The 15,213-nt window shown below is 42.3% G+C and overlaps 1 protein-coding gene across 1 annotated transcript; it reads left to right on the top strand.

The window, feature by feature from the left end:
• Window positions 1–441: 441 nt before the first annotated feature.
• Window positions 442–3,058, top strand: LOC115736401 (subtilisin-like protease SBT1.5). Its single transcript, XM_030668099.2, has one exon. The coding sequence runs from the start codon at window positions 502–504 to the stop codon at window positions 2,845–2,847; it is 2,346 nt and encodes a 781-aa protein (XP_030523959.1). The 5' UTR covers window positions 442–501; the 3' UTR covers window positions 2,848–3,058.
• The last annotated feature ends 12,155 nt before the right edge of the window (window positions 3,059–15,213 follow it).

Raw genomic sequence — 15,213 nt, forward strand, 5'->3', positions numbered from 1 at the left:
TGCCAAGCAACTAGTTAGTTAAGTAAATCGCATAATTTTCATGATTATAATTGTTGTGCTAAGTATATACTCGGATCCTTTCACGAATGTAGGAAAATTTACTTGCTGACTTGGTTAGCAGTAGCAGTAGCAGTAGCAGTAGCAGGTGCGGAAACAAAACAAGAATCCCGTCTCTGAATCTTCCCCGTCCATCCACCACCACCATCTCTCTACTGCAACACTACTCTCAAGTCTCACGCACACTTCCCCCTCCGCCGCTGTATTCTCTCTCTCTCTCTCTCTCTCACATCCACAGTGGCAGCCAACTTGGGCACCGCCACCGCACTCGCTCGTCCCGGGCAGGTCCCGCCCCCCCACCACCCATCTTGCTTTCGCCCCCAAAAATCTCTCCTTTTTATACTTTCGATGTTTCAAATCTCACTCGCCCAACACCACCACCACCACCACCACCACCACCACCACCATCTCTAAGCTCTCTCTCTCTCTCTCTCTCTCTCTGACATGGGTTTGTCTTCCCTCTTCTTCATCGTCCTCGCCATACTCCCACTCTCTTCTTCTTCTTCTTCTTCTCCTTCCTCGGACCACAAGACCTTCATTGTCCAAGTCCAGCAGGACGCCAAGCCTTCCATCTTCCCCACCCACGCCCACTGGTACGACTCCACTCTCTCCTCCCTCTCTTCTTCTGGCTCTCCCTCACCCGGCCCGACCCGGATCATCCACACTTACTCCACTGTCTTCCATGGCTTCTCCGCCAAGCTCTCCCCTTCCGAGGCCCTGAGGATCCAGTCCCTCCCCCACGTGCTCGCCCTCATCCCCGAGCAGGTCCGCCAGCTGCACACCACGCGCTCCCCCCAGTTCCTCGGCCTCAAGACCGGCGACAGCGCCGGCCTCCTCAAGGAGTCCGACTTCGGGTCGGATCTCGTCATCGGGGTCATCGACACCGGCATCTGGCCCGAGCGGCAGAGCTTCAACGACCGCGACCTCGGCCCCGTCCCCTCCAAGTGGAAGGGCCAGTGCGTCGCAGGTAAGGCCTTCCCTTCCACTTCCTGTAATCGGAAACTGATAGGGGCCAGGTTCTTCAGCAATGGGTATGAGGCCACCAATGGGAAGATGAACGAGACGACGCAGTTCCGCTCGCCTCGGGATTCCGACGGCCACGGCACCCACACTGCGTCGATCGCCGCGGGCCGCTACGTGTTCCCCGCCTCGACGCTGGGGTACGCGCGGGGCGTGGCAGCTGGCATGGCACCCAAGGCCCGCCTCGCCGCCTACAAGGTGTGCTGGGACTCTGGCTGCTACGACTCCGACATACTGGCGGCCTTCGACGCTGCTGTGGCCGACCGGGTCGATGTCATTTCCCTCAGCGTTGGCGGTGTGGTGGTGCCGTATTATCTGGATGCCATCGCGATCGGCGCCTTCGGGGCAGAAGACGCAGGGGTCTTCGTGTCAGCCTCCGCAGGGAACGGCGGTCCTGGGGGGCTCACGGTCACGAATGTCGCGCCGTGGGTGACCACTGTAGGCGCCGGCACCATAGATAGGGGTTTCCCTGCGGATGTGAAATTGGGCAATGGGAAGATGATTCCGGGTGTGAGTGTCTACAGCGGCCCGGGATTGACGCCAGGTCGGATGTATCCATTGATTTATGCCGGGACTGAGGGCGGAGATGGGTACTCCTCATCTCTGTGCATGGAGGGGTCCTTGGATCCGAGTCTTGTGAAGGGCAAGATTGTTTTGTGCGATAGGGGGATCAATTCGAGGGCTGCCAAAGGTGAGGTAGTAAAGAAAGCAGGCGGGGTCGGAATGATCTTGGCGAACGGGGTTTTCGACGGCGAAGGATTGGTGGCCGATTGCCACATCCTGCCCGCGACAGCAGTTGGTGCATTGGGTGGCGACGAGATCAGGAAGTACATCGAGGTTGCGTCCAAGTCGAAGTCGCCACCCACAGCCACGGTGATCTTCAAGGGGACTCGGCTGGGAGTCCGGCCTGCTCCTGTCGTGGCTTCTTTCTCTGCTCGGGGTCCCAATCCGGAGTCCCCCGAGATCTTGAAGCCCGACGTGATCGCTCCTGGATTGAACATACTCGCCGCTTGGCCCGATAACGTAGGGCCTTCTGGCGTCGCCTCGGATAAGCGCAAGACGGAATTTAACATACTGTCGGGTACCTCAATGGCTTGCCCTCATGTTTCGGGCCTAGCCGCGTTGTTGAAGGCTGCTCACCCCGAATGGAGTCCCGCAGCAATAAGATCTGCGCTGATGACGACTGCTTACACCGTGGACAATCGGGGAGAGACGATGCTGGACGAGTCTTCGGGGAACACTTCAACGGTCATGGACTACGGGGCCGGTCACGTCCATCCCCAGAAGGCCATGGACCCCGGGTTGATATACGACCTCACCCCGTACGACTACGTAGACTTTCTATGCAACTCGAACTACACGGTCAACAACATCCAAGTCGTCACTAGGAAGAAAGCCGATTGCAGCCGAGCCAAAAAGGCTGGCCACTCTGGGAACTTGAACTACCCGTCCTTGTCGGTGGCGTTCCAGCAGTACGGGAAGCCTAAAATGTCGACCCACTTCATCCGCACGGTCACCAACGTCGGGGACCCTGAGTCGGTATACCGGGTGAGCGTGAGGCCCCCCCGCGGAGTTTCGGTCACGGTGCGGCCGGAGAAGCTGGCGTTCCGGAGGATCGGTCAGAAGCTGAACTTCCTGGTGAGGGTCGAAGTGAGGGCGGTGAAGCTCTCGCCTGGAGGGTCCAGCATGAGGAGCGGCTCGGTGGTATGGTCGGATGGGAAGCACACGGTCACAAGTCCGTTGGTTGTGACATTGCAGCAATCTCTGTAGTTGCGTTTTGAAGTTGTAGGTTGTTTGTCTCTCCTGTAATTTTCCCATTTTGCTATGGCATTAATACTCTCTTCTCTTTCCTTAAATCTCTATGAAATGTATAATGAGCAACGTCGGGGTTGAGCTTTCTGGCTTAGAAAGCAGGCGGGAGTGGGTGGTGGTGTATCTTTGTCGTAAGATCAAGAATCAAGAATCAAGAATGTTTGCAGAATTGCTGTGTCGAGAAAAGTCAAAGTGGCCATGGATGATGGAAACATGTCTTTTTTTTTGGTTTTTTTTTTTTTTTGGGTATGTTTTCTTTTCGTAAGTTGTAATGTGATGGATTCTGACTCGTCCAAGCATTGATTTGGAGTGATGTTAGAGGGGGAGAGCATGTGCCTAGTGCACGTGACATTTGTGCTTTGGAGATTGGGATGTAACTTTCATGGTCATACATCTTAATATCAGAAATTCGTATTTGGGAGCGATCTACTTCAGGAAAGAGACGGCCCCATATGGACAAAGGCCAGAAAAAGAATATCTTCAAACCGAGGTTTTACATCTCAAATTTCAAATTGCATCAACTAAAACTTTCATTTCGAGAGTCACGAGATTTGAAGAAGGAAAGGGCTATTGTCAAAGCTGGTCCTCGTACTCCCTCTCGGTCGATATATAGTTTGATTCTTGAACTTCGATTTCGTCCATTTTGATCCTCTTTCTTGAAAGCAAACTGCCTTGGTAATATTAGGATCGAAACGAGGTAGACTTTATGTCGGTTATCGCATTTTGTAAACGACTATAATGCTAATTGTTACACATCACGTATTTTTAATAGAATCAATTACATGAGGAGGGTGACCCCGCTCGTGAGCTCATGTCCTTAGTCATCCGGGGCTACATCTTTGCCAAAGCTTTAAGAGAAGGACATGCAATTACATGAGCAAGCCCATCATTGATGTTTTGTCTAACTTTTTCCATAGAGAAAGCCAAACCCCAATTGGAAGAAGCCAACTTACGTAAAGCCTTGAAAAGAACAGGTAATGATGTGGAGGATGCTTTTACAACTTTTGCCCAATCGTGTCATGATAGTGTTGAGGTTCTTAGCTTCATCTTACTATTCTTTTTCACTCTCATCCCTAGCTATACTCCAAGAACAATGGATTCTCACTTTAAATCCCAATTTGATCTTTGTTTGGTAGGAGGGGACTAGAAGAGAAGAGAAAGGACTCTAAAAACGCGGTTCTCGTTCGAAAGGAGGGGAAAAGATTACGAGGATTGACACGGTCGATTCCATATGGCATTTTAGATCCCTGTGGATCCATCCAAGCACATTTGTTACATCAATAAGCGAAGACTTTCTTCTTTCCGACTTGTAACGTTAGGTGTAATGTTAGATGTACTAAGACAGGTGTCACTCAATTGGTTTATGAAGCTACATAACAAATCAAACATAGGTTTGGTCTTGAAGTCATCCTCGGGCTCGAGGATGGCCTTTCGGATAATCTAGGGCCCGGCCCGAATGCCCCATTTGGACCTACGCATTTAGGAAGGCCTGGCCCGAGCTTGCTGGTCCTGGGCCTTCTCTCCACAACATGGATAGTCATACGTTAGGCCTTCATTTTCTTTTTGTAATTGATGCATTTTCAAAGGAACCCAACCAATTGTGTGGTTGTGGCAGCTCACGTAGCGACAACGTGGCATTTGGAAAATCAGTCGCGCGTCTCTTGATCGGGCCGATCGTGTTTGTGTCTCTTGTCGACCTGGGGGCATACTAGAAACAAACAAGATCGATACGGACCCGATGGATTAATGGGGCCGATCCACAATACATAGATAGACATGATCTGATTATTAACGTTGGCACGACACCACCTAAGCAACACGATCAGATAATGGAAGGACAGGTGAACCCAAATGCTCAACTCGCGTGGCTCAACTTAGAAATGGGTACGGGTGAGCATGATTTTAGGGTAGAATTGGGAATCGAAGAATCGGATCAGCAACCTACTATGTTGTTCGATTTCCGACGGACGGGGATTGCTACAAAATCTTAAAATAGAAATTGACTTATACACTTTGGCTTTCCCATTCTACAAACCTAATCTTCCTCTCCTTGAGAGTGACTCCTTGGCTTTCTTCTTCTATGAGAAAATTTTCTTCCACTCCTCAATTTTTAATTATTTTAGTTTAATCAACACTAAATTTAGAAATTATTATTAAGTGATTAACTATATTTTTTGTTTCTTTTGATTTCATATGGTTAGAATTTGAAGTAATTTTTCATGAATGATTGAGGATTGAAGTTCTATAATTTAGGTTTTACGTTGCTTGGATTGAACTTTTTATGATTTATTTTATTTTATATGTTCATCTTTTATGCATTGTTGCTATTAACAAATAGGAAATTTTAATTTATATTGGTGCGTTCACTTTCATTTTGCTCACATAAAAATGAAACTAAAAAAATGGAATTTGGCCAATTTCCAAGTAGACCTTGGAATCGACCCTAGAAAATAGGGTGGATTCCAAATTTTAGGTTATGTAAGGCAGGTTCCAAAAAATGGGGAATAGATTTCCACGGACAGGTTGTAGGAACCTAGAACATGGATAGACTCGAAACTGCTCACCCCCTAAAAACGAGGTTCAATACAATTTCTTGACCAGCCATGCCACGAATAAACTAGCCAACCCAGAGAACCTAATATGGAATTGTCTCAGTACCTCATGCAAACACGTTTTAACCTGTAAATAATGCATCATTAAACCAAGCAAACAACTCGTTTACGACACTCAACCATAAAATGGGTCGTGACATTAAGTCCATTATGTCCATGGCCACGTCCGATCCATATAATCAACCGATCAACAAATATGACTATTGACATCACTTCATAAACTTCACACATCACCAGAAGTCTAGAAATATTGTTGGAAAACTTGTCCAAAAAGTCCTAAAACATATTGTATGGCTGCTAATTCGGACCTAGACATTTTAATCGTATCAATTTAGTTCCAAACCTTTTGTAAATTTACCAATTTAATCGTAAAATTTCGAGTTTCAATGACAAATTAGTTTTAAATCTTTTGACGATTTGTCGATATAATCGTTTTGGCCAATTGCCCTAATAATAGGTTTATGATTTAATTGACAAAACTTCAAAAGATTAAGGACTAAATTGACACAATTGAAGAATTTAGGACTACATTGGCATAATTGAAAGGTTTATGACTGAATTAGGCATTGCACAATAATAGGTTTATGAATTTTTAGACAATTATCCCAAATATTCTCTCAGCCAAAATAAGGCAAGAAAAATCCCCAACAACACATACTGTCAAATCTAAGCAGCAATTTCAATTGCATCCTCCGATGCCTCCAATGCTCTATAGGCCTCAACTAAGCCTGTTTACAACATGAAAGAACAACTTGGCATGATAGGACACATGCCATGTGATGCTCTCGGACCAGCTACCGATCATCGCCTTAGTAAGCTATTGCCTCACCAGTGCCAATTTGAGGTCACACCCCGAGCATGGCATAGAACAAGACTGTAACTTCTTTACCAAATGCCAAAATCAGGAGATACGTCAAGGACAATGTCGATTTTCTGTTTAGACACATGGAGTTCATGGTCGTTCGGGTCGTCTTTTGATCTTAAGAACAGTTCGCGGGTACAGGCTCCGTCGTCATCAATTGTAACTCCATTGGCGCGATGCCCGACCTCATCCGATTGCTGGCGGAGAAAGCGACCCTCCATTAACTTTTGCACATGCAATTTCAGGAAGGACTACAATTTGGTCATCTTCTTAGGCAAGCACTTTGGCCCCGTCTTGCTTCGTATGATGCGAATCGCTCCAACTTTGGTCCCAACCCAACGCAATACCATATCGATATTCTCCAACCCTGCCGGCTTCATTTATTAGTTCCTCATCGTCTTCCACCCCATGAAACATCCCCCCCACCAACAACCACCCCCACCCACCCCACAAAAAAAACACACACCTAAAAAAAGGACTGTCATAAAAAATCTCAAACAATACTTATTGTGACACAGTTACTTTAAACTTAATTATGTCTATTGTTATACATTTACCCATTGTCAAGATTTCGTTAGATGATTTTTTAGCCAAAATAATGCCGTTTTCATTTCACTTAAATCTCGTAGGTGCTATGTTAATACCGTTCACTTTCTAGAATCCATGTAGGTAGGAAGGTCTTCATAGACAGATTCTTGATGAAGGATAAATGAGTCACACGGGTATAAGTTTGGAATTTTTTGTGTCACAAAAAAATTTGGATAAATGTGTCACAACTTGCATAGTTTTGGGGTTTTAGTGGCTTTTTCAAAAAAAAAAAAAAAATCGATTAACTGCTTTTTTTTTAATTACATAAATCACTTCCATCTCTTTTGGAGATCGAGATGATTATTAATTTTTGGTTGATTTAAATCGGTAGAAGGACATTAGAAGCGCTAAAATTTATTTACGGCGCTCATTTTAGTACTAATTTTTTTGAAAAACTATTATTTGAGTGCCAATTCCGGTGAGCTTTGCTGGATATCTTACGTGGCATTTACATGGCTCGTCGAAAGATCCCAATCAACAATAAAAATGCTAAAAATTAATAAAAAAATTTCACAAAATATTAACAAATTAAAGAATAAGATAAAAAATAAAAAATAAGCTAAAAACTAAAAAAAAAAAAAGAAAAAAAAGAAATAGAAGTTGCGGTATCAAGAAGGGCTTCCTGGCTGCAAAGATGCAATGGAAAATGAGCTAAAAATAAATAAAATAATAAAATAAAATAAAAAAAGGGTTTCAGCTAGCGGGAAGGGCTTGAACAGCCCTCGTTGCCATCGCCCCACCGTTGCCGGCAATGGTTGACGATGGGTGGGGCTACTCACTGGCAAGGGCCAGCGAGCCTTGCATAGATCTGGAGAGGGTCGCTGGCCCCACCCAGGCCTAGCTGAGGGCCACCACTGGCAGGGGCGGCCTCTTCTTTCCCTGGACGATGCTCAAGAGGGTGGCCACAAACTGCGAGTCCTCCTCATGGTCGCCGGGTCCTGGGAAGGCTTTCTTGCAAGAGGGTCTCGATAGGGCCAGAAAGCCGAGGCTGAAAAGGCGTTTCTGCAAGCGAGCGAACTTCATTTTAGTGCATTGATGGAACGAAGAGCGTGAGCCATTAACGGAGATGCACGAATGAGCTCTTGGGATCTGCTCGTGTTTGCGCAGGTGGAGAAGAAGAAGAAAACCCACGATCGACTCACCGAAGGCGAAGTTGAAGCGAAACGAATTCGTGGGATTGAAACTGAACCTGATTTCTGGGTTTCTTGTGCGAGGTTCACCATGGCAGGGTCTGCTGCCAGTGGCGGAGAGAGTCACCCAGATCTGGGAGAGGGCTTGCTAGCACACGCCATCAGTCAGTGGGGGTTGCCGGCCACTGACTGAGGCTCGGCAACCCCCGGAAATCAGCCCCCATCCATCGCCGGCGATGCTGGGGCAACGATGGCGGGGGCTGTGCAAGCCCTCTTCGCTGCCAATTTTTTTATTTTTACTTTTTTTTAGATTAATTTTGAGTTTAAGACTGAATTTAATAATGAAATTGCCATGTGGCTGATTTTTTTTAAAAAATTGCCATGTTGACTTATAAATGACGAGGCACTAAAATATGTTAAATATAAATGCTACATGTAATTTTTTACCGGAATCTCTTGTTGTTGGCACTTAAGTGATTTTTTTTTTCTTCGATTTGGCACATAAGTGAGTCGGTGAGAAATTTTGGCACCAAAATAAGCGTCTTACATAAATTTTGGCACTTGAGGTGTCCTTCTGTCGATTTAAATCCAACGTTTAGAATATTGACCTGCAAATTCACATGTATGTTGTCTATATTGTTGTTTGAAATTTGAATAAAATTCTGAATTTGTCGGAAAGGAAAAAAAGTTGGTTTTTGCTCTCGCTTAATCTTGAACAAACAGGCTCTAGATTTTGTAAGAACTAACTAGCTAAAGTCAATAATGATAGAAGGTAACTAGTGTAAGATAAAACAAAGATTACAAGGCTTCCATTAAATTTATTCTTTCGGGGTCAAGTGCCATCATCTATAAATCCTCGTGTACCAAAACAAATCTACTTATCTAGTCTAGTCAACGGCGGACGTCCGATCGCGTTAGGATGACTAGAAAATTGGCAAGTGTTAGAACATGATATCGAACCCTTTTCAAGGTGCATTGCAGAGAGTTGCAGACATTTTATCAATCGGATCGGCGCGCGATTTCATGTTACGAAAATAATTGATTTTTGTTCCTTGCGGAAGCTTGAATTTAAATTTCATGGTACCAAAATTGTGTGCACACCATTCGTTATGTGCGTGCTGCCTACGTTTCCCAATTCCCTTCTTTTTAAGATTTTAAAGTAGCAAAACTTCTCTGTCCAAAAAAAAGGCTACGTGACTTGTATTTGTTCCTCTTCAGAAAGTTTAAGACAAAAGTCAAATGAGGAATTTTGTGTTTTTCCTGGCATTTGAGTCGCTTTTGTTCGCTATACTGTCGATGTGGTAAAATTGAACTTTACATCTCACAATTTACGACTTGATTAGCTGAACTGGATAAACAACCGCAAGTAGCGTCAAAATAAAGCAAAAAAATCCCGGCAAAAAAGAAAGAGAAACAACTATTTATGAATAACAAATAGGTTAATTAAGTATGATTAATAATAGATAAATATGTACAGAGGATAACATGGTGGATTCAATGTGGCGGTATAGATTGTAAAATATTCACAAATTAATTCGAGTGTATATGAAAGAATTCAAAATCCCGCAACGAAATGAAACCAAGTGAAAGTAGGGAAAAGTACCAAAAAAATCATAATCCTATTTTATTGGTACCAATTTAGTCCTAAACTTTTTAATTGGATCAATTTAGCCCTAAATTTTTTTGCTTTAATATCAATTCGATCCATCCGGCCAATTTATGCTGGAAATCGCCGACTTAGGGCGCGCATGATAACACTTCAAAAGCAAAATTTCAGCTTCGGAAGTGCTTCTGAAGCTAAAATCCGTTTGGTAAAGACACTTTAAAAGTACTTCTGAAACCGAAATCCGTTTGGTTAAAAATATTGACTTCTAGTAGGAATTTCTACTTCTGAAAAAGATTTCTACTTCTGGTTGGATTTTTGGCCAACTTTGAGAAGTAAAAAACTTTTACTTCTCAACTTCGTAAATCACTTCTTCGACTCCGTCGACCAACACCTGCCTCACGGTCACCGACCAACGCCCGACCTCCGGTCGCCACCCGCCGCCGACCGCCGGCCACCGACCGCCGCTTGCCGGCCAGCGATCGCCGGCCGCCTCTGCCGCTCGACGGGCATCGGTTGCCGTCGCCGCCGCTGCCGATCGCCGCCGCCGGCGGTATTTGATTAAAAGTAGAAATATCAAAAGCAGAAATTTTATCAAACGTCTTTTTTTTATCAGAAATCAACTTTTGAAACAGAAATAGAAAAATCAACTTCTGCTTTTGATAGAGAAGTTGAAAAATCAACTTCTGCTTCTGATGGTGTTTCAGAAGCAGAAGTGTTGCCATGCGCGCCCTTAGATGCCGGTCGACCCACGTGGCACCGCCTGCACCGACGTGTAATTTTTGAATTTTTTTTCCTTATTTCTGTTTTTTCTTTCCTCTTTTTTGTTTCCCTTGTTTTATTGTAGTAGCCGGTGAGGTCCCCTCGCCAGATCTGGCGAGGTCGACCCTCGCCCAGTCAAGAGCGGCCTCACCGAGCCTTGCCAAAACTCGCCCTGGCATCAGGAGGCTTTTCACAAATGGTGGAATGAATGTCCGTAAAGCTGTCAAAGAGGAATGGACGTGTATTGGGTATCTGGGTGTGATGGGAATTAAAGCAAGATCATCATCGTATATTAACGTTATGGATTACGTGTGATTTCATTCCGAAGTTGCTGGGGATGCTGTTGGGGGAATGATCGGAATTCGTCAGATTATTGAAGCGAGGAGAGAAGTCAAAGAAGAAGATGAAGAAACGGCGCCGGGCTACGTGACTTCAGGGGTGGCTTCGCAGTCCTTCACCGGCAGAGTCTCTTCGTATTCCATCAGCAAGTTGCTTTGATCCTGCCTTCTCCTCCCACTTAAGCAATTCCTATTGCTTCTTCACGCTCAGGTAACGCGACCCTAAAGCAAAGCGTCCCCATTATTTGTTGCCGGCGAGGTTCTCCCTGACCTGGGCGAGGTCCGGCCAGGGGGGCCTCGCCAACCCTCGCCGCCCACTGGCAGCAAAACAGTGGAAACGAAAAAAAAGGATAGAAAAACAAAAGTAAGGAAAAAATAATAATAAACTGAAAAAAATATTAAAAGTATAAAAAAAATTACAAGTAAGCGCCGGCAGTCCTACGTGGCACCGCCAACGTTCACGTAAGTGATTTTAGGCTGAAATTAATCGGATGAAATGAATTGGTACTAATACAAAAATGTTTAAAAATAAATTGATTTAATTGAAAGGTTTAGGACTGAATTGATACCAATGCACTAGGTTTATAACTTTTTTGGTACTTGGCCTAGTGAAAATACAATCCATAGTCATGATTCGAAATAATAAAAATATTTACATGTCAAATTGTCTATTCTTTTCGACCAAAAAAAAATTGTCTATTCTTATCTTCTTTGTTTCACGACACCCCGTGCAAATGAAACGCAAATTACCATCATGCTTTGAGTTCATATTAACTTTTAAATCCTTTAATCTTTTTTTTTCCGGAAATTTTTTTACTAAAATATGATGCAAATTTATAGCTATTCGTAACTCATTCTTTTTTGAATTTTATTTTTTGATATATTCACTAGAAGTCTTAAAACTTATCACTAAAGTACAATTAAGTCATAAAACTTTAACAGAATACAATAAAGTCATAAAACTTGGCAAATTGGTGCAATCGAGTCCTTCCATTAATTTCGTCCAATTAGGCTAACGAAAAATGCTAATGTGTCGTTTCTGTTACTTTCTCTCTTCTACCCGGTGCTAACGTGATTTAAACAAGAAAAAATGTCGTTTTGGTCTAAATTTGAGCTGGCGTGACTAAAACAAGAAAAATACGTTGTTTTGGTCTAAATTTGATTTTTAGTATAAAATTTTCAGCCACGTCGGTGCCAAGTAAGAGAGAGAAAGTAATAAAAAATTTCACGTTATCATTTTCCGTTAATCAAAATAGATGGAGTTAATGAAAGGATTCGATTGCACCAATTTATTAAGTTTTAGGACTTAATTATACTTTCTAAAAATTTTAGACCTCAATTGCACTTTGATGACAACCTAAAATTTTCAGCCGCGTCAATGCCAAGTAAGAGAGAAAGTAATAAAAATTTTCACATTAGTATTTTTCGTTAGTCAAAATAGACGGAGTTAACGGAAGCACTCGATTGTATCAATTTTTCAAGTTTTAAGACTTGATTGCATTTTTTAAAATTTTAACATTCAATTACACTTTGACGGCAAGTTTTAGATTTTCTAACACACATATCTTTTTTTTTTTTTTTTGCTTACTCTTTTGAATATCGTGCTCCACTCCTCGTGAACAAAAGCAACGCAATCCGACATGGCAGGACTCAGTGGCCACCCGCTTGCCCCTCTTGCCTGTCGACAATGTCATGCCCCGAATTATCTTCGCGCTTGAAACCATTTTAAGTGGAAAGGAATTAAACCCTCGATTAGTCAGAAATGTTCAAAGTTAACATACCAATTATTTATTCAATTTTTTTATTGAGATATTATCTCTTCTAAATCTCGAATTATTTTCAATAAACATAATACAATTGGATATCTAATCGATCATCTTCTGAGCCCAAAAAAATAAATAATTATTCCCTTCATTCCCTCAAGATAATACACAAGTTGATACAAAAAATGTGTCCTCCCCCATCATGCAAGAGTAAATTGAAGCTAATAATAATGCAGATATCATATTGTTAATGAAACATAATATAAATGGAACTAGTGGTGATTCGATCATCAATTATTGCTTGGACGATGCAACTTTGAATATCCCACGGACCCTTAATTTTTCGGTAACCCGTAATGAAAATGATAGATAAGAGAATGTGAATTTGAATGTGGCTGAAACTACAAGAATATTTATCCATGGCCAAGATAATTAGGGATAGTGATACAAATGGTCCATGAACTTTACTTTTATTTAATATGATCTCTAAATGTTTACCTAATATTCAATGTGATCCCTACACCTTTAATTTGTTGGATGTTGTCCCTGAACTTTTGGTGCATATTCAATTAATACCCGAACTATATGAAAATGTTCAATATTATCATTCCATTAACTTAAGATTAGGGATAACACTTAATATAAACATGAAAAGTTCGAGGAATACACTAAACAAGTTAAAAAGTTCATGGATCACATTACGTGGATCGCGTTGCATAAATTAAATGTTCGGGGATCATATTGCATATTGAACCAAAGTTTAGAGATTACTCATGTCATTTTCTCAGATAATTAATATTTATGGCTAAACAGAGAAAGAGTGGGTCAACATAGTAATGATTTGTTGAGGCACCAGTAACTGTACAAAATAAATATAATAACACCGTCATGGATAAGAACAAGAACGATGTCGACGGATCCGATCATGAGGCATTAGAAATGTTCGACAACTTGGGCGTCGCATCTGCCTAGCAGCTCGGAGATTCGTGTAGAAGAATCATGAGCGACACTTGGAGAAATTAGCTGCAGCCAATGGGAAGATTGCTGGCCGCAAACACCCTTGAAAATACGTGAAATGGCAAAGGAATCGATCATCTTGACAAGTTGGCTTAGTTAATTAAGCTTTAGACAAGCTGGTAATATTTGTCTTTAACGAAGAGGCAAACTTACCTGGCAAGCCCAATCCTTAAGGCATCTGCGACTCCAAATAGATGTTCTTGCCGGCAATGAAAGAAGAAAATATGTTAGGTTTATTTCCGTTTGATTGGAGCATAGGCTTCTTGCAAATTGAATTGGTACTTTGTTATGGTCCAAACGAAGTCGAAATCTCATGCCCCATAGAAACTCGCAATAAACATGGGCAAAACGAACACCTAAGTAACCCTTGTACATTTGAATTACTGGTAAATATGCAATGTATTGAGGAGCTGTCCTAATCCAACTTGGGTGTAAATTAAGGAATGGAGATATGTCCGAGGGCGAGATCAGGATAGAGATGAAGTACAGAAGAAGCGAGCAGCTAAAACCTACTCCAAAAAACAAATGCGAAGGCATCATCTCTCAAGTCAAGCAACTTGGATTAGTTTAAGCATATGATTCTTCCATAGGGGATAATTATGAAAATTTTTATTTCCTCCTCGGCTCATCTAGTTGTTGTGTGATTATTATTATGATAAATATTTTCAAGAACTGAGAGGCAAAAAATAAATAAATTTTCTAACACTCCCATTTACATGCAGGCTGAATTTTAACTTCTGGGCGAGTGTGGAAATTTATAATAATGAAGATAAATATGAGATCTGGAAAAATTTGAAGTCAATACTTCTTACTATGATACCATGTGAAATTTTGTAGGACCATCAAAACTTGATAGTGACCTCACCAAATTTTATAAAACTAGGGGCTTAATTAGATGAGCAACTTTTATTGTAACGACTCATTCGGATGAGGAGATAAGTAGGGTTGAGCATAGTTCCGGGGTAGAACTCGAAACCCGGACCCAGGCCCACGGAGAACTTGTTCGGTTTCGGGTTTCAAGGTATGCGGGATAAGCTCTAGATTCTAAAAGTTTGGAAACCTGTTTCAACGGGTGAGTTTTAGGTTCAACTTATAACCTAGAACCCGAAACTTGTAATCAGTAACAAGTTTTTGTGTATTTCTTGGTATATATCTTGGTGTCATCCTACAGTATTTCATGATATCCGATGATGAATGTGCAATATGAAACCACTAGTTTGAATTTCCATTTTCGATGATATTTATGACCAAGACTTTTGATTTGTAAAGTTTCATATTATTCATTTGTCTAGATATGATTTGTGGTGAGTGGATTGTAGCAGTAAATGTTAGTCATTAAATGTGATGATTCACTCAAATCATTTAATTAAGAATATAGGTGGAACTTGAATAAACATTGAAATCGACCTCGGAGCCTGTGATAGGGTAGGTTTTAGGTTTCATGGTATGTAGGATAAGTTTCAGTTTTCAAAAAAAATTAAGAACGTGTTCTGACGAGTAGGTTTCACATGGAACTTATATGGAACCCGGAATCACTCACCCCTAGGAGTAAGGAAGGGGAATGTTCGCCGAGCCATAAGGTTTGAATAAGGAGTTACTCTTGACAAGCTTATAAGATAACGATTGGGGCATACATAAATCGAATTATG

The sequence above is a fragment of the Rhodamnia argentea genome, chromosome 11, assembly GCF_020921035.1.
Source record: "Rhodamnia argentea isolate NSW1041297 chromosome 11, ASM2092103v1, whole genome shotgun sequence".
Taxonomy (NCBI): domain Eukaryota; kingdom Viridiplantae; phylum Streptophyta; class Magnoliopsida; order Myrtales; family Myrtaceae; genus Rhodamnia; species Rhodamnia argentea.